Source organism: Acomys minous (assembly GCF_964271855.1).
Source record: "Acomys minous genome assembly, chromosome: 12".
In the NCBI taxonomy this organism is placed as follows: domain Eukaryota; kingdom Metazoa; phylum Chordata; class Mammalia; order Rodentia; family Muridae; genus Acomys; species Acomys minous.
Window position 1 is genome coordinate 25,080,562 of NC_140493.1, and position 25,291 is coordinate 25,105,852.

General features: G+C 43.1%; 1 protein-coding gene across 39 annotated transcripts in view; it reads left to right on the top strand.

Moving 5' to 3' along the window:
• RBFOX2 (RNA binding fox-1 homolog 2) overlaps window positions 1-25,291 on the top strand; it is a 237,039-nt gene that overhangs the window by 184,422 nt on the left and 27,326 nt on the right. For 22 of the 39 annotated variants that reach the window (XR_014773284.1, XM_084750899.1, XM_084750900.1 and 19 more), the window contains 2 exons: window positions 13,094-13,240; window positions 17,054-17,107. Coding sequence is in view for 38 of the 39 variants with exons in the window: in XM_084750899.1 (XP_084607025.1) it covers window positions 13,094-13,240; window positions 17,054-17,107 (201 nt within the window). In the remaining variant the exon portion in view is untranslated. The remainder of the gene's footprint in view (window positions 1-13,093; window positions 13,241-17,053; window positions 17,108-25,291) is intronic. The other 17 variants (XM_084750905.1, XM_084750909.1, XM_084750903.1 and 14 more) reach the window with 1 other exon arrangement.

Sequence of the window (25,291 nt, forward strand, 5' to 3'; positions counted from 1 at the left end):
TGCTATAAAACAGCCATGTGCCAGCTCTTCAGGAGGAACCTATAAGAAAACAGGTGGGTTTTTTGTTTGTTTGGTTGGTTTTGGTTTTTGGTTTTCAGTGATTGTGTCTCTTCTTTCTCCTATTGCCAACTCGGCCACTCCTAGATTCTTTGACTTTAGGGAGATCTCTGTGGCCTTATTCAGCCTCAAGTCTTTTGTAATAATGTTGCTGACCTCTGGGGTTGCAGTGATGAGGACAGAGCCCCCTTGCATCTCTCCAAGTATTCTCAAGGCTTGGCTATCCTGGGTCTCAGTCCCCATGTCCTGTCCTCACACCCTGGTTCCTCAGGCTCCATTTCTCTGACTATGTGGTCTGCTCCACACAGTGAGCTTTTGTGTTTGTTTGTTTGTTTGTTTTGTTGTGTTTTGTTTTTTGAGACAGGGTTTTTCTGTGTAACAGTCTTGGCTATCCTGGACTCACTTTTGTAGACCAGGCTGGCCTTGAACTCACATCGATCCGCCTGCCTCTGCCTCCCAAGTGCTGGGATTCACCACCACACCCAGCTAGAAAACAGTATTTTTTAAAAACACAATATTTTTATTAACATTTCAAATTTTTATATGATTTTTATACAAGCATTTTGGTCATATTCAGTCCTTATTCTTTCTTAGCTTCCTCCAAGGTCCACTCCTCACCCTTCACTCCTTCTCAGTTTTGTGTCACTCACCCTCCCCCCTTATAGCACACCAGTTTCCAGTTTGTCCTGTCCGTATACTCATGGATGTAGTCATCCATTACAGCATGGTCAGGCTGCCAGGGGCCACTTTTAAAGAAGCTGTCAACTATCAGTAGCTCCTCAGACACAGTTCTAGGCTCTTGAGCCCCTCCCTGCTCCATACTAAAATGCTGGCTGGCTTGATCTTACTCATGCCTTACACAGGGAACCACAGAGGGGCTGAGTTCGTGAGAGTGGCAGCCCTCTCACGTACAGAAGACACCACCTCAGTCTGCCCCACCCTCCGGCTCTTACAGTCATCCTACCTCCTCTTCTCTGGTGGTCCCTGAGCTGTGGGCTGGTAGATGGGACCTAGCGATCCCCTCTGTGGCTGAGCACTCCACTGACACTGTGTTGAGTTTGACCAGTTGTGTCTTCACTTCTGACTACTGCACAAAGAAGCTTGTGATGAGGTCTGAGGGCCGCTCTCATTTGTGAGTATCAACATAGCAACTTAGAGGGTGGATGACACCATGGACATTTAGCAAAGTAAACGGTAGTAGGTTGATCCCTGGACCTGGGAGCTCCCCCTGTGAGTTCGTGGGTAGAATTCAAGAATCACTGGCAATGCATTTCCTCCTGTGGAGTGGCCCTTAACCGTAATCAGAAAGTGCTTGGTTACCCCGTAACATTTGTGCCGCTGTTGCACTCATGAGCGCATCTTGCCATGCCAGCCCTTTCTGTAATTTACCGAGTGGACATCTAAGACTCTTGAAGATTTTTTTTTTTCTTCCTGCATAGGATCTGAAGAAGACTCTATCCTATTAGAGATGGCATTTTCATGTGTGTTAATTGCCCCTGAAGACATAGGGTAGGATGTGTGGATATCAATACCCTGACTCTGTGTAAGCTAGGCAATGATGCACATTGTCTGTTCTTAGTTTTTTTTTTTTCAATTTGTTGTATTATTTTACGTGTGTAAGTTTGCCTGCACCTTTGCCCGTGCACATATGTGTGCTTGGTGCCCATGGTGGCCAGAGGAGGGTGTCAGAGCCCCTGGGACTGAAGTTGTAGACAGCGTGAGCCACCGTGAGGTGCTGGGAATGAACCCAGGTTCTCTGGGAAATAGCCAGTACTTTCAAACACTGAGCCAACTCTCTAGCCCCTATTCCTTAGGTTTTAACAAATAAGTTTTAAATGTAATAAAAAGCTAAATTTTAAAAGTATAAATAAAGCACTGAATAAGGATATTATTGTCATTTATTTTTTTGCTTCTGTGGTAAAATGCCTTGACTAAAGCACCTTGGGAAAGGGGGATATATTTTAACTTACAGTCCAGGTCACAGTTTGTCTTTGTGGAGCAGACAAAGCAGGGAATTTAAACAGCCAGCCCACATCACTATATTCACAGTCAATAGCAGAGAGAAACGAGTGTGTGTGTGCTCACTTGCTTGTGCTCAGTTCAATTCCTTCACTTTTCCACTGTTCAGGACCCAACCCTGGGAATGACGTCACCCACGCCTGGCTGGCTGGGTCTTCCCACATCAGTTAGCTTAAGACAGCACCCCTTCCCAGGTGGTTCTAGGTTGTATCAAGTTGGCAGTGCTAACCATTGCAGACAAAAAGGAAATGTTTTGTATAGCTGAATGGGGTGTATGTTTTTAAAGCTAAGTGTTATTGCAAGAGTTTTTAAAACTAGCTGGCTGTGGTGACACACATTTTTATGCAGTTCTTGGGAGATGGAGGCAGCAGGACCATGAGCTCCAGGCCATGGTCTGCTCTCAGAGGTTCCCAAGCTGTGGGTCACAACCCTTTCATAGGGGTTACCTAAGACCATCTGCATACCATATATTTACGTTATGATTCATAGTTATGAAGTAGCAGTGAACATAATTTTATGGTTGGGGGTCACCACATGAGGAACTGTATTAAAGGGTAAGAGCATTAGGAAGGTTGAGAACCACTGCTCTATAGCCTAAGTATTTAGTGGGCTATTGCATCTAGCTTTGATGTTTGCACAGTAATGAAATTGCCTAACACTCTACATGCCTGTCATTAGGAATATCTGGCTGTACTTAGAAGAGTTTTCCAATAGGATCCGTGCTGATATTAACAAATAGAGTGGAGGGGCTAAATGCAATATAGCAAAATGTACAGTGGTAGCACACACCTTTAGTCCCAGCACTCAAGAGGCAGGTTTCTGTGAGTGGTCGACAGAGCTAGTTCCAGGACAGTCAGGACTGCACAGAGAAACTCTCACTCTCTCACTCTGTCTCTCTGTCTCTCTGTCTGTCTCTGTCTCTGTCTCTCTGTCTCTCTCTTTTTTTTTTTTCTTTTTTTTTTCTTTTTTTCTTTCTTTTTTTTGGGGGAGGGGTTGGGGTTTTTGTTGTTGTTTTCTTTTGGTTTGTTTGTTTGTTTGGGGGTTTGTTTTTGTTCTTGTTTTTTTGGTTTTTTGAGACAGGGTTTCTCTGTGTAGCCTTGCCTATCCTGGACTCACTTAGTAGACCAGGCTGGCCTCGAACTCACAAAAATCCACCTGCCTCTATCTCCCAAGTGCTGGGATTAAAGACGTGTGCCACCACGCCCAGCGAAAAACCCTGTCTTGAAAAACAAAAATAGATAGATGGATGGATGCATGCATACTGCCTAGTCATCAACAAAGCAACAGTTTTTATCACTTACAGATAATGTTACAAATCATGCACAAGTGAAAGATCTGCACAAGTTACTTGGTTGTCCAGGAAATGGTTGCTTGACAAGTAACACGAGAAGTTTATTGGCATGGTTTGACATTGCCGTGAGCCTCCAGGGACTGCTGCTTGTCAGGGCCGAGGGTGTAGCTCAGTATTGAATGCATGTCTAGTGCGTGTGAGGCCCTTAAGGTCCATCACCAGCAAGAAACCACGGCTTGTCAAGTTTGGGTAAGTTGTTCAGGATGGTAATGCGCAGCTCACCGAAAGGACTGTTAAATACTTCTCTCCCTCTCTTAGCAGCCTCTGTGGGTCAGAGCAGTGCATGGCAACAGAATAACTGCGTGTGTTATGGAGACCACTAAAACTTAACTACATTTTACTTTAGAAAATGCTACTTTAGCAGACAGTAGGCTTGTGACCTCTATGTAAATTACTACCTGTTTTTAAATATTTCCATAATGGTAAATAACAGTGGATACAGATCCACAGGATAAGAAGCCCTATGTGCTCTGTAGTGTAAAGTGAAAGGGACTGGGCTTGTGGTGCGGTCCTTGCACTCCCAGCCCTCAAGAGATAGGCGCAGGAGAATCAAATTTGAGACCATCCTGAACTGCACAGCTAGACCCTGTTTCAAAAAAAAATAAAGAACCGGAGTTAGGAGTGTACATTGAAGCCTTTCTGTTGGTGATAAAACTTGGTACATGCTTACAGCATGGTGCTCTGAGTGCAGTGTATTTGGTGTGAACTTGGTAGAGCTTGGTAGAGGCTGAGCTGTAGCGGGCACTGGATGTAAAGCCTTTGTCACATAGCAATGTAAATATGGAGTTTGATTCTCTTATGGATAAGGGTATTGCAGAGTTGTTGATGAGTTAAAGGCAAAACACTGAGGAAATGGCTGCATAGCATCTCCTCATATATTAGCCAAGTCTCCTGAATGCAGGTCTTTGCACACACCTCTAGCTGACAGGCACTCAAGACATCTTACTGTCCTCCATCCTCTAGGTTCTTCGTTGTGTACCATTTCTCTGGATTGCAGCCACTTTCTCTTATGACTTACTAACACCTGGCTTGCCCTGATTTCATGATAACACTTGTAGACCACTGACCTGCTATCAACACAACCAAAATGCAGCACTTGCCAGTGGGACCTTTGAGCTATAGTTCTTTCATGGTTTATATTGCTGGGTCCTCTTGCCTTCAGCCTGCAGCATAGCTGTCACTGCCATGTCCCTGATCTACCATTAGAGGCCTTCTCCTACCAGGCATCCATGAATCCTGTCTGCCTCAAGAAATAAAAAGTAGGAAGAATAAATTAAGCCCACATCCTTTATCAGTGTATTCATAAAAATAACCTTTCGTATCTTTCACCTTCAGAGCTGTGATGCGTGAGAGTGGTCTGGCAGTTTCAGTATGGGTAAAGAAGACATCCATTTCCTGGTTTGCAAGCCAAGAGTTGCCACATGATGCTAGAATCAGACAATAGAAACAGCTGTCCTTGAACCATGTAGGAGCCAAGATGCTGTTGTGGCACGTTGCTGTAGGAACTGTCTCCATAACTGCTGTTCTGCCCGCATGCCATCATTTCTTCATTTGCCTGCCCTTGCCACTTAAAGAGACCAAAGAGAAAAATGACTAGGAACGATAATGCTGTAGCTTACCAACCCGTACTTCTTCCACATCTCACAGCAAGGGTGATAAAATTATAACGAATATTTAGGGACTTTAAAAGCGTTATCACCGTGGATTGGCTGAGAAACATTATAACTAATGCTCTCCCTGCAACATAGGCAATAGTTCCCTTCTTGGAGGTGTTTTGGGTTCAGGGAGAAGTTACTCTCACTTACCTTGGGATGGGACAGAGCAGCACTCAGCACATTGGCTAAAGTGCTGTTTGTTGTGTATGAGTCTCTGACTGTGCTGGCTAGTTTTATGTTAACTTGACACAAGCTAGATCATCTGAGAGGAGGGAGCCTCAGTTGAGAAACTGCCTCTGTAAGATGGGGCTGGAGGCAAGCCTGTAGGGTATTTTTAGATTAGTGATTGATATGGAAGGGCCTAGCCCATTGTAGTGGAGCCACCCCTGGGCTGGTGGTCCTGGGGTCTATAATAAAGCAGACTGAGCGAGCCAGTAAGCAGCACCCTCCCTGGCCAATGCATCAGCTCCTGCCTCCAGGTTCCTGCCCTCACTACAGCGGCTCTCAACCTGTGGGTTGTGACCCCTTTAGGGGTCACCTAAGACCACCTGCATATCAGTTGTTTACATTACAACTCATAACAGTAGCAAAATTATAGTTAAGAAGTAGCAATGAGGTAATGTTATAGTTGGGGAATCACCCCCACATGAGGAATTATATTAAGGGGTCACAGCATTAGGAAGGTTAATAACCACTGTATTGTATGGAACTCTGAGTGAAATAAACCCTTTGCTCTTCAAGTGGCTTTGGATATAGTGTTTCATTACAGCAATAGTAACCCTAAGACACTGATGTATAAATGCAAGTTAATCAGCCATGATAATTTTGTGTCCTAAAATCCATTCTGATTTGCCAGGCATGGTGGCACGTGCCTTTAATCCCAGCACTTGGGAGGCAGAGGCAGGTGGATCACTGTGAGTTTGAGGCCAGCCTGGTCTACAAAGTAAGTCCAGCACAGCAAAGGCTATACAGAGAAACCCTGTCTTGGGCGGGGGGAATCCATTCTGATTAAACAGTATTTTCCAAAGACACCCTAAATAGAAAAAAAAAAGGAGTAAACAGGTAAGTGGATGGTGTGTATCATTTACCTCCATTTAAAGGCTGTGATCTTTCCAACTGGTTTTACATTGGCATTAAATTCATCACAGAGCTGTGTAAGCCTGATAGTCCAATCATAGAACCCTTGTAAAGTAGGAGAGAGATGTTACCACAGTTGTCCTCTGTCTGACCACATGCACACAGCACACATTGACTGCTCAGTCACATCACACATGCACACACTCTTTACATTTAAATATAGTACAATCTTAACTCAAAATTGGATTTGAATAATAAGAGCTTGAAATACGATTTTTAAAAGTTAAAGCAAGCCAGGTGTGGTGGCACACACCTTTAATCCCAGCACTCAGGCAGGCAGAGGCAGGTGGATCTCTGTGAATTCAAAGCCAGCGTGTTCTACAAAGGGAGTCCAAGACAGTCAGGGCTACACAGAGAAACCTGGGGGCGCGGGCAGGTGGGGTAAAGAAGTTTCTTTTTTTTCCTGCAGATTTTGCCGTGAATCTACCCAAATGGAAATCGATGATAATTACCTAATTTCAGCCAGGGTGGTGGCAACTACTTGGGTGCTGGAGGCAGGAGGACTGCTTGAGCCCAGGAGTTTAAGATTAAACTTGGGAAAACCCCTGTAAAGAACTGAGTGAGCACTTCTCATGGCATCTGCTGGGCAGTGCCTCTCCAGCAGCTAGAAAACCCTCTAAACCCTCTGCCCAGTGCAAACATAGTCCAGGAACCATGTGTGCTTCTCTTCATAAAGCTGGGAGATCTTCCAGGGGAATGCTACAGGAGTTGATGCCAGTTGTGACTGAAGCTCTGTGTGTGAAATCATGAGATTCACAGCTTAAAATGTTTCTAATTGGAGCCAGGCCTGGTGGCAAACACCTTTAGCCCTAGCAAGTAGATCTCCAAGTTCAAGGCCAGCCTGGTCTACATAGCAAGTTCCAGGACAACCAGGGATATACACAGGGAAACCCTGCCTCTCACAACCAAAAACAGTTTCTAATTGGAAATGAATAGACTTCTCAGCTATTTCTGACTTTCTTGCAAGATTTCCAGCCATATTTTGAATACAAACTGAGTGTACATAGTCATTAAATCAACTATTCTTTATGTTTTAAAGGTCTAGTGTGTTAAAATCATACATCCCAACATTCTTTTTCTTTCTTTGAAACTTGATTTTTAAATAATTTTAAATTTACACTACAGTCGCAGAAGTACAAGTTCTTCCCATGCACCTGTCCCCAGGCTCCTGCAATGTCACCATCTTAAATTGCTATAGTGCAGTTTTTCAAAGCAGGTGGTATGGGGCAAGGGAAGGTGGTTGGCTCTCCAGAGGCCTTTATCTGGACACTAACTAGTTAGTTGTATCTCGTTGGCCGCAAACATTGTAACTATTTTCAGCTAGTAAGGGAACTAGTTCTAGGTTCTAAGGCACTGCTAGGAGCTGTGACTCACTCCGGTCTCCTGCTTATCTTCTCAAACCTCTCTGTGTACACACATAAGGAAAGGGCTACAGTAATGTTTGTCTTTGTCTGAGGAACAAAGGGTTAAAGCTGCATCTCCTAAAATATTTTATAGTGGCTGACAATAAGTATAGACTATTGTTGGCATATTTGGATGCCTTCATTAAAATAAGTACTTGCATCCCACCAGGAAGATGGCTCAGCACGTAAATGTGCTTGTTGCCAAGCCTTACCAGACTCAGAAGATGGGAGAGGAGAGAACCAACTCCTGAAAGTTGCCCTCTGACTTCACATCTGTGCCTGCCAAGCTCCCCATACACAAATAAATGAAAGTAATTTATTTGTTTGTACTTAAATTTTTGTAACATTTTATTAAATACCTGCCACTAATCTCAGGTAACTTCTAAATACATAAAGGCTAACTGTCTGTGTTTCAGAAGTTAGTGTCAGCAAATTATAGGAAGACTACTCTTTTCTAGAAGCAGAGAGAACAAACTTCACCTAACAGCCCAGAGCGAATCACAGCCATCCCGCCCCAGCCCAACTCCGATAGACACCTGGGAGAAAGAAAGCCAGCCAAGACAGAAAGGAAATTGGGGCGTACAGAAAATATGGACCTCTCAAAGCTGCCTAAATATATTCATATCCTCAGAGAGATAAGAGAAGATGCTTCATCCACTTTAAAAATAATATTTAAAAAAGAAGAATAAAATGCTAGTCTCAATTATTTATAAACATAGCACATAGTGGGCAGTATTGCGTTACGGCCCAGAACATATTTAGTTGCAGAATACTCAATAAATTGTTCTTTCTAGTAAAAAGTTTTTCAAAGCATACATAAGTTCAAGTCCCAGAGCCGCCGTAAGTTTGAGGCCATTGTGGAGCCTGGGCCTGTTGTTCTAGTGCCTGAATGCTGGGGCAGAAGACCCCTGGGCCCAGGAGTTTAAGGCCAGCCAGGGCAATAGAGCAGCACCATGTGATGTTGAGGGGCAGGGAGGAGAAGGAAGGGCATTACAAACAACAACAACAAAACAAATCTCTTTTTTTCCTCCTGTTCTCTTTTCTGGAATGAGGTTTTTAGGCTTTAAAACATGCTTGAGGGCCAGCAAGATAGCTCAGTGGATAAAGGCATTGCCATGCAAACCTGGTGGCCTGAGTTCAGTTCCCAGGAGCCTCTGGTGAAAGGAGGGGACTGACTCCTGAAAGGTGACCTCTTCTTCACATAAGCAGTGTGTCATATGCATACCCACAAGTGTACACACAAAACATGTGCAATAATAAAATGCCTTTAGTCTGCTATAAGCTGTAAGAAGCCTGCACTCTTGTGCAGTTGGAAGTTGCTAACTTCACTTGGGATACTGTTGGAGGCACAGGGTCCCTCATTGGTTGCATCTGAAATTTGCTGTTGGTCCTTCCTGTGAATACTGAGCAAACAGACACTGGCTGCTTTATGCCCTCCCTAGTGAGTACTTTGTCAGAATGTCCACAGAAAGCAAAGATAGTCTTCAGAGATGCTTGGAAAAAGTTGCTCAGCAGCTGTGGATTGAAAAGAAAAAGAGGCACTGCTGTTAGATTTTCCTTAGAGTAGCGTAAGGTCCGCTCTTCACAGTGAGTCAGTCGCTTTAAAAGCTTTCATATACTTAGCTTTCCTGTTCCCTTAACCCATGCCATCTCAGCCCAGGAGAATACTTGCTCCTCCATGGTAAGGCCTTAGGAGTGAGAATGTGGCACATACAGGTCTCCTCTCCTGGGGGAATGAGAGGGTGGGGTGACAGTGAGTCCATCACTGAGTGCCTGCTCTGCACTTAGGGAGTGACCTTAGCCACCTGCTGACCTCTCTTCCAGGCTAATAATAATGCCTGCCTCCAGGGCCTAGGAGCTTTAAAGAAACAGTACCTAAAAGTATGTGCCCTGTGGGGCTGGAGAGATGCTCATTGGTAAAGAGCACTGGCTGCTCTTCCAGAGAACCCTGGTTTAGTTCCCAGCACCCACCTGTATGGCAGCTCACAACCATCTGACACTCTGGCCTCAGTAGGCACCTACCTGCATATACACCTACTTATGTGCATATAACTCACATACAGACAGATATATATATGTATGTATGTAAACATATCCTAAAATAATGTTAATTACCTACTATGTAGGGCTAGTGAAATTCTACATTAAAATACTTAGCTAATGTCTGACAGCCAATAAACATATGTCAGGTCTAACATACAATGTGCATTCAGGAAGTAGTTACAGTTATCCTGTAGGGAGTTTCTGTTTTTCAGTAAAATCCTAAGTGGAGAGGGGAGGGGAAAAACAGGCAATGCAAAGACAGGGAAGACAGTCTGAGTGCTTTCATAGGAGGCAGGAGTCCTCACTGCCTGAAGGCAAGTGGTGAGAACTGACAGCCAAATGCAGCGCCACACACAGCATGCACACACCATACAAAGTGAGTAAAATAATCTTCAGAATCAGTGTCTGCAGCGCATGTATTTATGTCATTACTTTTTTTATAAAGAGCACCTACAATCATAAACAAAGCCAAACATCCCAGTCATAAAAGATTTGCATGGGATGACTAGCAGCCACCAAAAAACATGTGAAAAGCTCTGATGTTCCTTGTCTTCCACCAAAATAGCTCCAACAACTGTATTACAAGTACCTAGGGCGCATGCCCAGCCGGTGAGAGTTAACCATGGCGCAGCCACTCTGGACGGGGGTGAGTGTGCACATATATTGACCCAGCTGGTCATTCCTGAGTATGTATTCAACCAGCACCAAAAGATGTGAATGCTCATAGGCACGTTGTTAGCAGGCAGCGACACAGATAAAGTGTGCGTGTTTATGCAGTGGGATACCTTATGGAAGGGAAAGTGGCTGTGCCAGTTTGCACAGTGATGCCTTCGGCTAGGACTGACTGGAATGGGTCCTGCTTCTTACCCTGCTTTCATAGCTATGTGGGTGGACTTTCTAACGAAAGTCCACACAGCCCTGTGCTTATGACGTCAGTGTCTTGAGTGCAGCTGCATGAATTTAAGTCTATCCACCTGACTTGCAGAGGCCAGAAGACAGCCTGGAACTGGAGTTTACAGAGGGTTGAGAGCCATCATGTTGGTGCTGGGAACCAAACCTACATCTTCTGCAAGAGCAGCAAGTGCTCTTAACCACTGAGCTATCTCCCCAGCCCTTATTTGTGCATTTTTTGTTGATGTTAAATCTCCTGTTTGTTTGTTTGTTTGTTAACTTACTTGTTTATTATTTTGGGTTTTCTGAGATCTCTCTGTGTAGCCCTCTGGAACTCACTCTCTAGACCAGGCTGACCTCAAACTCAGAGATCTGCCTGCCTCTGCCTCCTGAGTGCTGGGATTAAAAACCTGCACCACCACCACCACCACAGCCTTCCCAGAAGGTCTTCATTTTAAATTGCCTTAAAGGACTTAAAATTTTTTAAAATAACTGTCACGTTTTCCACCTACCAGGTCTTCCTAGAGTTAATAAGTGTTCACTGCAGACTGGAGAATCAGCCACTGCGGCTTATAACCTTAAGTTTAGTCTTTAAGACAGAAAGGAACCCTCAAGAACAGCAGCTAAGAGCCTCCATCAGCAGCCTCTGAAGTAATCCTTCTTCCCCATTTATCCTGCCAGTGTGCATGCACCATGACAGGCTACATGGGGAGCATATGTAAGTCATATGTAAAACTGACTTAAAGTTTATAAAACCAATCTTTTAATTTTGTGTGGCACATTGGCTTTGGAAGGTTAAATCTGATGCTTTTAAGGATTGAGGAGAGCTCTGTGTGATCCAGCTGTGAGATAGAAGGGGCAAGTAGGAAGGTATTTAAATAAGCTTTATTGCAGTTGATGCTTCTTGCTCTGACTGTACGCTAGTGCCCGTGATGCTGTTTCATCTTTGAATGGAGTTTGGGTTTGTTTTGTTTTGTTTTGTTTTGTCTGCATTGCGCTTCCATTGGCGGCTGAAAACATTACATTTTTTCAAAGTATGGCTCTATAGCCTTCCCTTTGTGCTATCTTTACACCATGTAAGCACTGTACACTTAATGCATCTTCAAGACTGATATGAAATGAAGTACAAAGCTGACAGCTTTATATTAAACATGTAAAAAGTGAATCTTTAAAAGTTTATTCTTGATTATCCTTTCAAGGTGGTTGCTAACATCTGAGCCCAAAAAAAGTGCCTCTGATTCACAGTATCTTTAGCCTAAACACTAGGCCAAAAGGAGCTTCTTGTATGTCACTCAGAAGAATCTACTGGAATCAATTCTGTCTCAATTAAGATAAGAAGAGTCCACTTCACTTCTTTTTAAAAGAATGTTGTTTTAATTAACTCAAATTATCAGGTTTGGTAAGCACTGTACACCAAATGGTAAAATGTAAGGCTAAATTACCAGATGACAGCCACAAGGAATGTGCCTATAAAATATTGTTTCTCAACATAGGAACTTTGAGAAGTTCATATGGGAAAAATTAGATCAGATGTGTATCTGGTATGTTTGATTAAAGCTGTTTACTCCCTGGAGCTGATGAGATGGTTTATACCCCACCCTCTGCATAAGCTCACAAAGACACAATAAGATGTAAAAGAAAGGATGCTCATGCTCAGTCACCATGGAAACAGGCAGATCAGTGTGTTCTCTAGTAGCCAGGGTCCCATAAAGCCTTAGAGTGGAAATGTACCTGCGTTTAGGGTACCAGGTTGAGCGTTCCCTAATACCAGAGTCACCTGGAACTGAATCAGAAGGAAGTGAGAATAAAGATGAATTCAAGATAAGAAGGCGCCTCCAGGCCAGGCGTGGTGGTGCACACCTTTACTCCCAGCCCTCGGGAGGCAGAGGCAGGCAGATCGCTGTGAATTTAAGGCTAGCCTGGCCTACAAGGCAAGTCCAGGACAGCCAAGGCTATTCAGAGAAACCCTGTCTCAAAAAACCAAAAGAAGCTGCTTCAGCTTTTGGGCAAGTAGACTGTCATCACTAGGTTCCCACCTTCATAAGTCATATCCTCACAGTACTTTTGACAGAAACCAATAAAATGAACAGAATGCTAGAGCACTGCCTTCTTGGGTTCCTTGAGAGTCTGAGATGACAGAGCTAAAGAGGCAGTGACCTCTACAGCCAAGCACAAAGGTTGCTTTGTTTTCAAAACAGAGAAGTCTCAAAAATAGAAGGCTCTACTCAGAGCCTGAGAAAAGAGGGCTATTTTTACATCTTCACGCAGGCTTCAGCAAACCACAGAGGGTTCTGTGCCTGCGCTCCCATTTTGCTAATGTACTAAAAATAATCAAAAGACCCAAATTTTGTTTGTAGACTAGAAGCATTTTGAGCATCAATGACACCTTGGGCTTTTTCTTCCTCTAAAGGATAGTTACAAGTCTTTGCTTACACACCTGCTGTTTGAAACAGTAGTAGAGGAAAACTGTATTTCACGTCATTCTTAGGAAACAATTACAGATTTTTATTGTTCATTGTGTTTATTTCCCTCTTTAGCAGACAGAAGGCGGAGCACAGACAGATGGACAACAGTCACAGACACAAAGTAGTGAAAACTCAGAGAGTAAATCCACCCCCAAGCGACTACATGTCTCTAATATCCCCTTCCGCTTCCGGGACCCCGACCTACGGCAGATGTTTGGGGTAAGTCTCTGATATCTTTCTATTGATTTAATTAAAATAATGTAATCCAGGCTGGGTGTGGTGGCGCACTCCTTTAGTCCCAGTACTTGGGAAGCAGAAGCAGGCGGATCTCTGTGGGTCTGAGGCCAGCCTGGTCTATACAGCACGTCCAGGACAGCCAAGGCTACACAGAGAAACCTTATCTTGAAAAAACAAAAAAACAAACAAAAAAATTTAATCTACCAGAGGTGTTATTAGTCATTAGGATTTAGGGTAAAACTGTAAAGATGTTATGAGAGAACTTTAAGTAAACCATTGTTGTCACCCATAAGTCTGGAAACCTTTTCCTGTCACCTTACCTGCCCCAGACATTATTAGCATTACAAGTTGTCACACAGACACACAAGCTGCATGCAGCTGTTAGCTTGGACTGAGGTAGTTCTTGTAAGACGGCCACCCTCCTCACACACCAACCTCAGTGAGCATGTCAGTAACATTCTTGGTTTCACTAGAAGAGCAAACATCCACCGTCTTTATAGCATGATTCTTAACCCTGCAACTCCATTAGAAGTCCTCTGGGAAACCTAGAAAACACTGCACACCCAAGGTGTGATTCAGCTGCCCCGGATGCAGTGTGAACCTATGTACTCGCTGTACAAGGTCCCCAAAGATTCTGTGTGGGTCTCAATGTAGTGGCATGCACTTTTTCCGGACACATTACTGCCTCCCACTCCTCACTGTCGTCCTTATTTCTGCTGTTCAGGATGCGTTAGTGCTGCCCTCCACTTCTGCATTGTCTCAAGTCAGTGTGGATAATACAGATTTTCATGTGGCTCATTTAAATTCAGCAAAAACAAAATGGGATTTTTAAGGAACCCAGGATCAAATCCTAGTTACTTAGGACCTTAGGAAATTCATGTAATCTCTTTTTTGACCTTGAAATGTTTATCTAAGAAAGCAGTAGTAATCTCTAACTTGAGTGTTAAAAGTAAATGAAACAGTATGTGTAAAAGCAGGTGCTACCCAGAGCTTTGTTTTCAGTTCCTGTATCACTCAGTAGTGTCAAGGCCAGCATCTAAAGTATGCTGTGGAGCACTGTTTCCCTACCCCTAATGAGCTCCTTCGGCTGTTTTCATCCTCCCAAATCACCATGATAAAACCGAAAGTATAGGGGCTGGAGAGATGGCTTAGTGGTTAAGAGCACTTACTGTTCTTCCAGAGGACCCAGGCTCAATTCCCAGCACTCACATTGCAGCTCACAACTGACTGTAACTGCAACTGACACCTTCACACAGACACACATGCAGACAAAACTCCAATGCACATAAAATAAAAATAAATTAAATGAAATAAAAATGAAAGTGTAACAGCATAAATTCCTGTTATTGAAAGTGAGTGGCTGCTAATTTTTTCTGAGCCTGTGCTTTGCTGTCTGTTTTATTTTGGCTGCTGCTGTTAATTTGACCTAGGACAGAAAGAATCAGTAGTTCCTTAGATATTTCCTAAGGACAGCTGACTAGTGCCATGTCCTGCTTTTTCTTGGCCATGCCACTTAATTGTTACAAGGCTTGGGAGCCATGTTCTGTCACAGCTAACTACCTGGACATATTTTTGCCACTAAAAAGGTCAGCGTTGAGGTGTAATGCCACGTATCATGATGATGAGCTGTTTCCATCTTCAGAGAGAAGAGAGCAGTGGAGACTAGCAAGGGCAGCTACAGGACTGGGTCACAGGGGAAAAGGAAGCACACCCAGAGAATGACCTGGTCTCAGTGCTGAGAATGGCAGTGTTGTCCCTTGAGTCAGAAGGGTGATGGCCTCCCAAGAGCTGCCTAGGTTTCTCAAAATGGCTCATACTTTTTCCTAAAGCATAAAGTGGGGATTTTCTTTTCTTTACAAAAGACATCTGAGTGTCTCTTTTCTTCCACACGGTTGATGCCTGTCCCTACACAGTAACCCTGGAAATGAGCAGGAACTCCATGCCACGTTCAGTAAGACTGTGAACTTCTACCATAGCTACTTAAGCTCCACTCTTCTTAACCAGAAGAGGAGGGCACACAGTGCTCCAGAAACGGCCTATCTGTTAGCGTGCCTGCTGCTGCTGCAGAGGTCCAGAGTGCAATTCCCAGCACCACATGGTGGGTCACAGCCACCGGTGACTGCACACCCAGGAATTCCAACACTGTCTTCTGGCCCTTGTGGGCACCCACACAGATATGGGCAGGCATGCGCACACGCGCGCGCGCGCACACACACACACACACACACACATACACACACAAATAGCAAAACTTTCATATAAACAAGATGTTATACGACTGTAATTGAGGCAGGGCTGTGGTGGCAAACACCTTTAATCCCAGCACCCAAGAGGCAGAGGCAGGCAGATCTCTGAGTTCAAGGGCAGCTTGGTCTATAGAGCAAATGTCAGGACAGCCAGAGCTACACAAAGAAACCCTATATTGAAAGGGGTGACGGGGAGGCAGGAAGTACACAATAGAAAAAGTTTAAAAAAGGAAGAAAGAAAGAAATGCTAGCACTCTGTGCTTAATAATTTTACATAAAATAAAACATTATTCTCTTTTCCTTAATTTTCAGTTAATGATGAAACTAGAGTCAAGTCCAAGTATCTAACAGAAAAACTGGGGCTCTGATTGAGACAGTAACATTTTAATCTAGTATGAAAACAGCATTTCTGGGCTGGAGAGATGGCTCAGAGGTTAAGAGCACTGACTGCCCTTCCAAAGGGCCTGAGTTCAATTCCCAGCACCCACATGGTCACTTACAACCATCTATAATGAGATCTGGTGCTGCCTTCTGCTGTACAGGCACACATGCAAGCAGAATACTATAAAAATAATAAATAAATCTTTTTAAATGAAAGAAAAAAGAAAACAGCATTTCTGGCTTATGTTTTTCTATTTTTCAGAGCTTTTTCTCCAACCTCTTATAGTTTGGTTTGAAATTCAAATGAAGCAGATAACGGAGACAGGTCAAATGCGGCGCTGCCAGGAGGTGCCATGGCCTCACTCTGACTCGGGCTGTGGTTAGCAGGTTGTCCCTCTATGCATAATCCCCAAATAGGCACATGTAGGGATTTGAAATGAACTTTGTGGCTTTGTATCTTTTTAGCTATGAGGTTATATTTAAATAATTACTGAACAGATTGTCATTTTAAGAATATTCCTGATATTTGTTACAGAACTACTAAAATGGCAAATAAATGGACTCATCCTTTATGTCAAAATATTTTAAGTATGACAACATTATGTCACCTATAGAAATTGCAACATGCACATATTTATTGGGCCAATCATTCACAGTTTCAAAAGACAAAAGCAATATGTGGCATGTATCTGGTGTTCCGTCTGTATGCATGAGGAAAAGCACAGAAGGGCATGTGCCAAGTCGAAAGTAGAAGGCTATGGTTGATCTGTTTTCTATTTTATTTTTCCTTTTTTTTTTTTTTTTTTTTTTTTTTTTTTTTTTTGGCAGACAGCCCTCAACAGTGTACTGGTTCTGCTTTTTAAACTGAGACTTTGAAAAATTAAGGCAATGGTTAGAAAAGGGCCAGGACTTGGCCACATGGGTACCGTGGGGCAGCACTGTGAGGTCCTTGGACGGTAGCTTCCACACATGGAGGAGGATGCTACTGAGTGAATGGAGGAACCACTGCAGGGAGGGGACCCTTTCAGAAGTTCATGTTGGGTCTGTGGACAGGTGGGAACGTGCAAGTTAAATGCTAGTTCAAAAAAGAAAAAAGAGCTGTCTCCTTCAGAAAGAAGGCTAGACAAAGGCTGACCTTAAATAAATATTTCTATTTTTATCTCTGCAGCAGTTTGGCAAAATCCTAGATGTGGAAATCATCTTTAATGAGCGCGGCTCCAAGGTAAGCCCTGTGTTCATACTTAGAGCCCGGCTTCCTCTCAGACCTGTTTCAGGGGACAGCTGAGTTCAGGGAGCAGAAGCGGCCGTGCTGCACAGAAGTCTGCCAGGTGTCTTCCTTGAGCTAGACTCTCTAGAAAGAGGCTCCTCACAATGAGAGGGTGACAGGAGAAGCTAGGGGAGTGTGGCAGTTCCAAGGACAGGAGGCACGGCTACTCAGCCAGCTAGGGCTGCCTTAGAGAGAGGAACCGGGGAGGGTGTGAAAATCATTCTGAATTCTCTTTGAACAGGTCAGCCTGTGAAATGCCAAGGCAGCATGTTAGACAAATCGTTTAGGGTTCTTTTCTCTCAGTTACCCCAGTCATTTGTTCTCTTTGGAATAAATTTTGACAAGGCACCCCCCAGTGACTGAATAGTGAGGTGTTCTGGTTCCTGGAGCCACAGCCCGATGAGCAGCCACTCTGGCTCTCACGTTAGATTTTAGATTTAAAAGTGAGGGTAGCATTGGTGTGCACGCTGGTGTATGTAGTCTCTAATAAGGGAGTGACAGTTCAGTTCAAACTATTTTTCTTATTAGTGATTTTTAAACTAATTTTTTGTTTGGTCATATCTGTTTCTTTCTAAATAGCTCTTGACCATGATTACAACCCTAAGAATATAATTTAAGGAAAAGCTGGATGCATTAAATGAGTTAACATTTACCTCTCTTCAGTTCCACTGCAGATGCCTGTGCTTTAGTAATTGCTAGCCTCACCTCCCGCCCACCTGCACGGATGCACACACGCACACTGTTCTGATGCCTCAGTACTCTTGCCTCCCTTTTAGAGTGTCCGATAACTGATATTTACTCATTGTTAAAGAGGTAATTATACTTTAAGCTTCCAGCTTTCAGTTAAAACAAAAAAAGAGTAATATGTGTATACAGACCTTCCTGCAGCACTTAACCTGGTAAGTATCTTAAAGTGGAATCTGTTACTAACCCGTAAGCTCCCGATGCTTGTACTGCTGGACAGTTATTTTTATTAAGCATTTAGCTACTAAGTGGGAAAGTAACCATAGCTTCAAAGTTAGAGCATCTGAGCGAAGATGAGAGTGAAGGTCAGTAAATGAAGAGCCTTGACTGTTTATCCACAGTAGCTAATTGAGACATTTTTGGTTTTAAGTTGTATGTACTTCGAATAACCTTCATTAAGTTGTACCAGCCAGAAGGCCAGTGTAATTGCCCAGGTGCTAAGAACTTGCTCCATATGGAAAAGAATATTTGAACTCTTGTGAAGCAAAGGAAATTGATCTTTCCAAAGTCCTTTCACTCACTTCAGGATTCACCTGCTATCGATGATTAATTTCACCTTAACCAGTTACCTCTCCCATGGCATTTTGTTTTAAAATAATGGCACCTGCCTGCCTTTTTCCCTCTGGGGACCCTAAAAGCATGTGTTATTTCTGTAGCTTCAGGCAGTGTCCTCACTGCCCCTGCTTTCTTTGGGCTGTGACAGTATAGACACTGCTAATTGGCAAGTGGATCCAGAGCAAAGCATAGAACTCAGAATCACCCTGCACCTGCATCGGGGCCTGAGAAACCCCTGGATGGGACTTTTGCCTTCCTGACTGCTGTGAGGCCTTTCCCAAAATAGGCACCCTGGAACGCCACTCCAAAGCTGCTGAAAAGTGATTAAGAGTCAGCCTAATGTCTCCTTGGGATCCACCTAAAAGAAAGAATAAGCACTTCCCATTCTGTGAATGAAGCGTCTTGTTTCTTTTTTCCTTTCTTGACTCGTTTTTGTTTTTGTTTTCTTTGTTTGTTTGTTTATTTTTGAGACAGTTTCACTAGTAGCCCTATCTGTCCTGGATCACTCTCTCTGATTAGACTGGGCTGGTCTTGAACTCACAGAGATCCACCTCTGCCTCTCGTGCTGGGGCTAAAGGTGTATACCACCATGCCCGGCTTCTCATTCATTTTATATATTTGGAGTTGACTATAAAATGTCAGAATGACTTCATTGTGGTACTGTGGTTTTAGCAGTTGCCCTGCTTTTAAACAGAGTACTTTTCCTTGCAGAAATAAGCTTTATTAAAAACTTTTAAGTAGTAATGAAAAAAACTAGTCATAAAATAATTTTAAAATAAGTGATACCGACATGTAAATTAATGTTTAACCAAATCATTCTAGAGAAAAAAAAAATACTCTTCCTCAGCCTGTGCTGGGTGTGGAGTCCAGGACCTTGTGCCTGCTAGGCAGACACTCAGGCAGTGGGCTTCATCGCCAGACCTCTTTAGAGCGAGTCTGTTTGGGAAGGTGTGACAGTGACCCCGCCCCCTCTGTTCGGCCTTCTCCAGCACTCCCCGTGGAGGTTGTTGTGCTGTACAAAGCACTGATCGCTTCAAGTTTGACTGTTGCCTTTTTAGCTTTGACTGTTGTTTGAATTATGCAAAGGGTAAATAGACTATAATCATAGTATTTCTTAAATTATTTTATGTGAGTTTACTGTTCTGTTCTTTTCTCTGTAAAACAATCAGCTGTGTATTAAAAAAGTATGAGCAGCTGAAACAAAGATAGGATTTGCCTTTTAAAAATGTGTAATTCAAATATATGAGAAGTAATACCCCTGACCTGCAAAAAAATAGCTCATTTCCCCAAAAAGAACCTAGAAAAGTGAGTGTGAGTTATATGTAGCTTTCTTACGTCTTGGATTTCACTAGTAGCCGCAGGATGCTAACATACTCATGAACCTCAATAGACATTTATTTTAGATTAGCCCAAGTTTGTTCCTGTTACTATACAGTACTTTATAATACCCCTTTCTTCCTCTGAGTAATAACTTTAAAGTATCTTTTTAGAAGGAAAACAAGGCCCTTAATGAAAAATAGAAAATAAAAAGCAAACTTAACACAGTATGTCCACCCCTGGGTCTGGTTTTTACTTCCACCCTGCTGTCTCTTGTGCGCTGCAGAGGACGACTCGAGTCACAGCTGCCATTTAGCCCGGGCTCTTTGGGCTGGTATTTGTGCTAGCAGGTTCTCATGCCTGAGCTTCTCCTAAGTTCATCCCGTTGTTGAACTTAGGACTTCCTATCCTCTGCCGCTCACTGTCACCAACTACACAGAAAGCTGTGGCGGTGCTCGCCATGGGGACTGATTGATTCTGGATGTGCTCTCATTCCTTCTCTCAGGTAGATCCCTCGTGACAGGCACCGGCTCCAGGGTGGGTCTGTTTAGGCTGGAGTGTGGGAAGATGCAGGGTCTTTTTCCTCCTCAGACACAAGAACTACGCTCTGATTTCTTGACCATTGCCTTGGCTTTTGATTTCATGTGAAGAGAAATTTATTTCCACATATAGTCAAAAGACTTTCTTTGAAGACATACTAAGCAGGCCTTTGTGATTTTCAGTAAAATTGATAGACACTGATGGCGTAAATGTTTTCCACTGTACTTAAAACTGACTTAACAATATGTATGCCCAGAGGCTTCCTTGATTTTCTTTGTTACCACTTTATGGGTTTTAGTTTTCTTTTTCTTTTTCTTTCTTTCTTTCTTTCTTTTTTTATTTTTCATTTAATTTTTATTTCTATGTTCTGGCCATACCCAGGAGATCCATCTGCTTTTGATTTCTCCCTTAAAAGTTACATGGTAAATTTTCTTTCTCATTCTTCTGAGATGGAAAAACTAAAAAATTATACAAAGTTTTTAAAAAATGTTTTTACACTGTTCATTTTGTTGCTTGTTATTTATGCAGTCTGAGGCCAGACCAAAGAGGTGACAGTTACTCGGCTCCTATGTGTCATTGATAAGTGGGTGTCAAGGCAGGTCTGAGCACACTGTTCCTCCTGTAGAACTTGACCACAGCCACGCACCTAACTCAACACCCTGTTTCTTAAGTGCAGCTAAGACACTTGGGCAGCTACTACTCCAACACTGGCATGTTCACTAACACTGGACAGGACTGAGAACTCTAAGACAAGCATGTAAAGACCTGTGTTGTCCGCCCTGACAACCACTGTGAGCCTTGAAATGTGAAGTCTTAGCCTGAGATTCATACCATAAGCACACACTAGACTGCAGAAGCTTAACACAGAAGGGACACTAGGCACCTCATTCACTAGAAGGGTTTTTTATATTGAAATGATAACATATGGTATATGCTGGGTTGAATATGTTAAAATTAATTTCATCTATACCAGAAAATTTACATGTGGCACACATCCTTTTTTTGGATAGTGTAAGCAAATGTGGCGTCTTTTTTTAATGAAAAACAAGTTTACTTTTTGTTACCTGTTTTTAAACTTTTTTTTAAAGATTTATTTATTTATAACATACACAACGTTCTGCCTACATGTGTGCCTGTACACCAGAGAGGGCACCAGATCTCATTATAGGTGGTCGTGAGCCACCATGTGGTTGCTGGGAATTGAACTCAGGACCTTTGGAAGAACAGACAGTTCTCTTAACCTCTGAGCCATCTCTCCAGCCCACTTGTTAATCTGCTTTTCTTAATGAGGGTTACATAAAAATCATTGCCTTACACACTTAAACTATTTAAGAGTAGAGGGCTAGAGAGATGGCTCAGAGGTTAAGAACACTGGCTGTTCTTCAGTTCCCAGCAATTTTTTTTTTAAAAAGAATTTAAGAGTAAATTGGGTGTGGTGACATACACCTTTAATCCTAGTACTCAAGAGGCAGTCAGGCAGATCTCTGAGTTTGAGGCTAGCTTTGCCTATATAAAAGAATTTGTGAGTAACTATCTTTATTACAAATTTTATAACATTTATTTTTATTATACTAGGGCAGGTTGAGTTTTATATTTCAAAATTAGCTTATATGGTCATTTTATACTGCTCAAGTAATATGTGTTGTATTTAGACTTGGTTTTGGTTTTTTCTCCCTTAGAACCAGAGATTCAACCTGAACTTACTCTTAGTTTGGTTTTGAAGAATAGCGGTACATTAAAGCCTGGTTTCCTGGAGCAGGTTTTCCTGTGGGTGACCCTTAAGCCGTAATCTGTGCCTTGCCATTCTGGGCCCTTGGAGGATGCCCACTGCTACTGGGCTGTGGCCCCTTCTGTTTTCAGGGCCAGCATGAGCAGCCAGGCATTTTTTAAAAACTGTTGTCCTTGGATTCTGGAGTCTGGCCCTTTTGTGTTCCTTTCCTTTATAAATACCAAGGGATTACACGGATCCCACCCGATTATCGGGGTAATCTCCCTGCCTTGACATCGATTCATCTAATCGCATCTACAAAATCCCTTTTGCCTTGCAAGGTAACATATTCTGTGGCTTCAGGGATTAAGGCATAAGGAACTTGGGCCTGGGGAACATTATTCTGCCTGTATGGGCAGAATCTTCAAAGGAAAGAATGAAATCTTACCTCTGTTTCATATCAGAGTCCTGGCCATCCAGGGGCCTTCTTCCTCCTCTCACCAGGGAAGACTTGCTGGAAAGACCACTTTTCTTTGATGTCTGTGGTATCTTGATTAGCATTCCCTTTGGCATTTGATCATCTTAGAATAGAAAACACTTTAATACAGTCGTGTGAAAATGCAGTTTTTCCTCCAATAGTCATTATTGAGAAAACCTTACATAGATGTTAATGTTAATATTTGCCATTTGCAGATCAGTTGTCAGTACTTGTGATGCTACATCTTTTGACATAGTGACTATGTTACTGGGGGTCTGCTCTTCACACCCAAGAGAAGACATCAGAACCATTTCACTGTTGGATTTGGAAAAGCAATGAGGGCTTGTAGAGTAGTGGGACTTAGTAAACAGAATCCGCACACAGACTGTCAAGGCTTAAGCTATGCATTCCTTACCACCCACTGTATGTCACAGGGTGTTTTCCTTTCTTTTTAAATCATCTCTTTCTCTTTAGAATGACTCTACCAGTTCTGCCCTGGCTGTTCTGTTCACTGTAGATGTACTCAGACAGTATGTGTGGTTTTGGTGTTGGTATGCAGCACGTATAGGCAGTTACAGTATTAAAACCAAGTGCGCATTTTCACATAAACAGCCAGAGTCAGTTTACAATTTATTAGTTTAAACAAAGACATGAGTTACGACTTGGAGAGTCAGTTGGAATGCAGTTTATGATTCTTCTCAGGGTGGCATAAGAACTCATGTCGACGGGAGAGACGGCTCAGCGGGTGACAGGTGTGCGCTCCTTTTGAGCAGTCAGACAACTCACACCCTCTGGCCTTCTCAGACACTTCCACTAAGGTGCACACAGACACACGCAAGTAAAAGTAAAATAAGCCTTCCGAAAACTCATTGCTCTTTGTGACCTTTCTTAAAACCAACTTACCTTGCCTGCCAATTAATAGATTCTTAGGTAGAATCTTCTTGTCTTCAGGGTCTGTGTACCTTCAGAGAAAAGAAAACACTGGCATCCTTTGTAACTAGCCTTCAGTACCTTGAAGCTGTCAAAGTGGCTATAGCATGTTAACATTAAAACTTGTTCCTGAAAATTCTCTCCTATTGCTATTTTCAGCAAATGTATACATTCTGTAGGAGAGTGCTAAGAACAGTCACCCCTAATTCCCCACCACAGTAAACATTCATTTATTTTCTGTCAGCAGAGCATGCTCTCCTGTGATATTTGTACTGGTATGAAAGTTGTGGCCAGAGACAAGTCATTGGAATCTTCCAGATACCACCTACCTGTATTACCACCAATTAGACTGCCAAGGGACCACATTTTTGGTTTTTTGAAACAGGGTTTCTCTGTGTAGCCCTAGCTGTTCTAGAAAACACACACATCTCTCTCTCTCTCTCTCTCTCTCTCTCTCTCTCTCTCTCTCTCTCTCTCTCTCTCTCTCTCTCTCTCTCTCTCAGGATCTGCCTGCCTCTGCTTTGAGTGCTGGGATTAAAGGAGTGTACCACCACATCCAGTTCTATAAATTCTGTTTTAGACAGGGTTTTATATATGGAGGCATGTTTGTGCTGTTATACAGCAGTGACTCCCCAGAGAAGGCTGAGAGATGTCCTCTGCAGGTGTGAACAGAAATGATACAGTTCCAGCTGGGGGATGGACAGTGCCAGCGCACCTGCAGTGATGTTGGTGGGCACCTGATGAGGCGGTCCTGAGCTCATAGAGTGAGCTTCTCCTTGGAAGTAGCAGTGACATGTGAACAGAGGAGTAGGCCAGCGCCTGGCCTCGTGATTTGTGTGCTCTACCTTTGTACCCGCCACAGGGCGGGGCACATTATATTAATCCTAACACGCAAGTCAGCTGCGTCATTACTTCATGGCATTTTTTTTCACCTATTGAATAATAGTCAGCCACTGTTACTAACATTCCTCGCTCCTGGTGCCTATGCCTGCTTTTCCTCATGTGAACGATCACTAACTTGCCCTTAACAGCAGAGCTAGACATCAACAGTAGTTTATGGTATCTGTTTCCATAAAGTGCCAATCTGATCATTTAAAAATATTGTTGAAGAAAAGTCCTAGTTGTCAACTGTCCACTGATAGTTATGCTCCTCCCTCAGCTGTTACCCACAGAACTAGACCTTACCACTGTCTCACTGTCCTACTCCCAAACACAGACGGGTAAGACGTAGATAAAGTAGCAGGAAATAACTCCTTTACATTCTGTAATAGCCAGTAATCTTGAATGTGAGCTTTTATACAGCAGCTCGTGGAGAAGTACAGATTCAGGGGTTAGAGAGTCAACTGAGAGAAAAACATGCTGCTCTGTGTGTAAAGTACTTTCCTTGCAAGTGTAAGGACCTGAGTTTGATCCTAAGCACTCATGTTTAAAAAAAAAAAGCTGGGCATACGGAAATGGGTTAGCAGATAAAAGGAGCCTGCTGCCAAGCCTGACAACCTGAATTTGATTAACCCACGTGATGGGAGGAAAGAACCAACTCGCTAAAATTGTCCTCTGCCCTCCATACACACACTGAGACACACATAAATAATAATCCGAGGCAGAGACAGGAGAGTTGCTGGGGCTTGCTACCCAGCAAGCATGGCTAAGAGTGCCATGTTCAGTGGGAGACCCTGTCTGAAGAATAGAGTGGAGGGCCAGTGAGACGGCTCAGTGGGTAAGGGCACCACCGATGACCTGCGTTTTATCCCTGGAACCAATCCCGAAAGCTGTCCTCTGACCGCCACATGTGTGCCCATACACATACACACTAAATAAATAAATGTTTAAAGAATAAGAACAGTAAGGTGCAGAGCAGTCAGTGAAG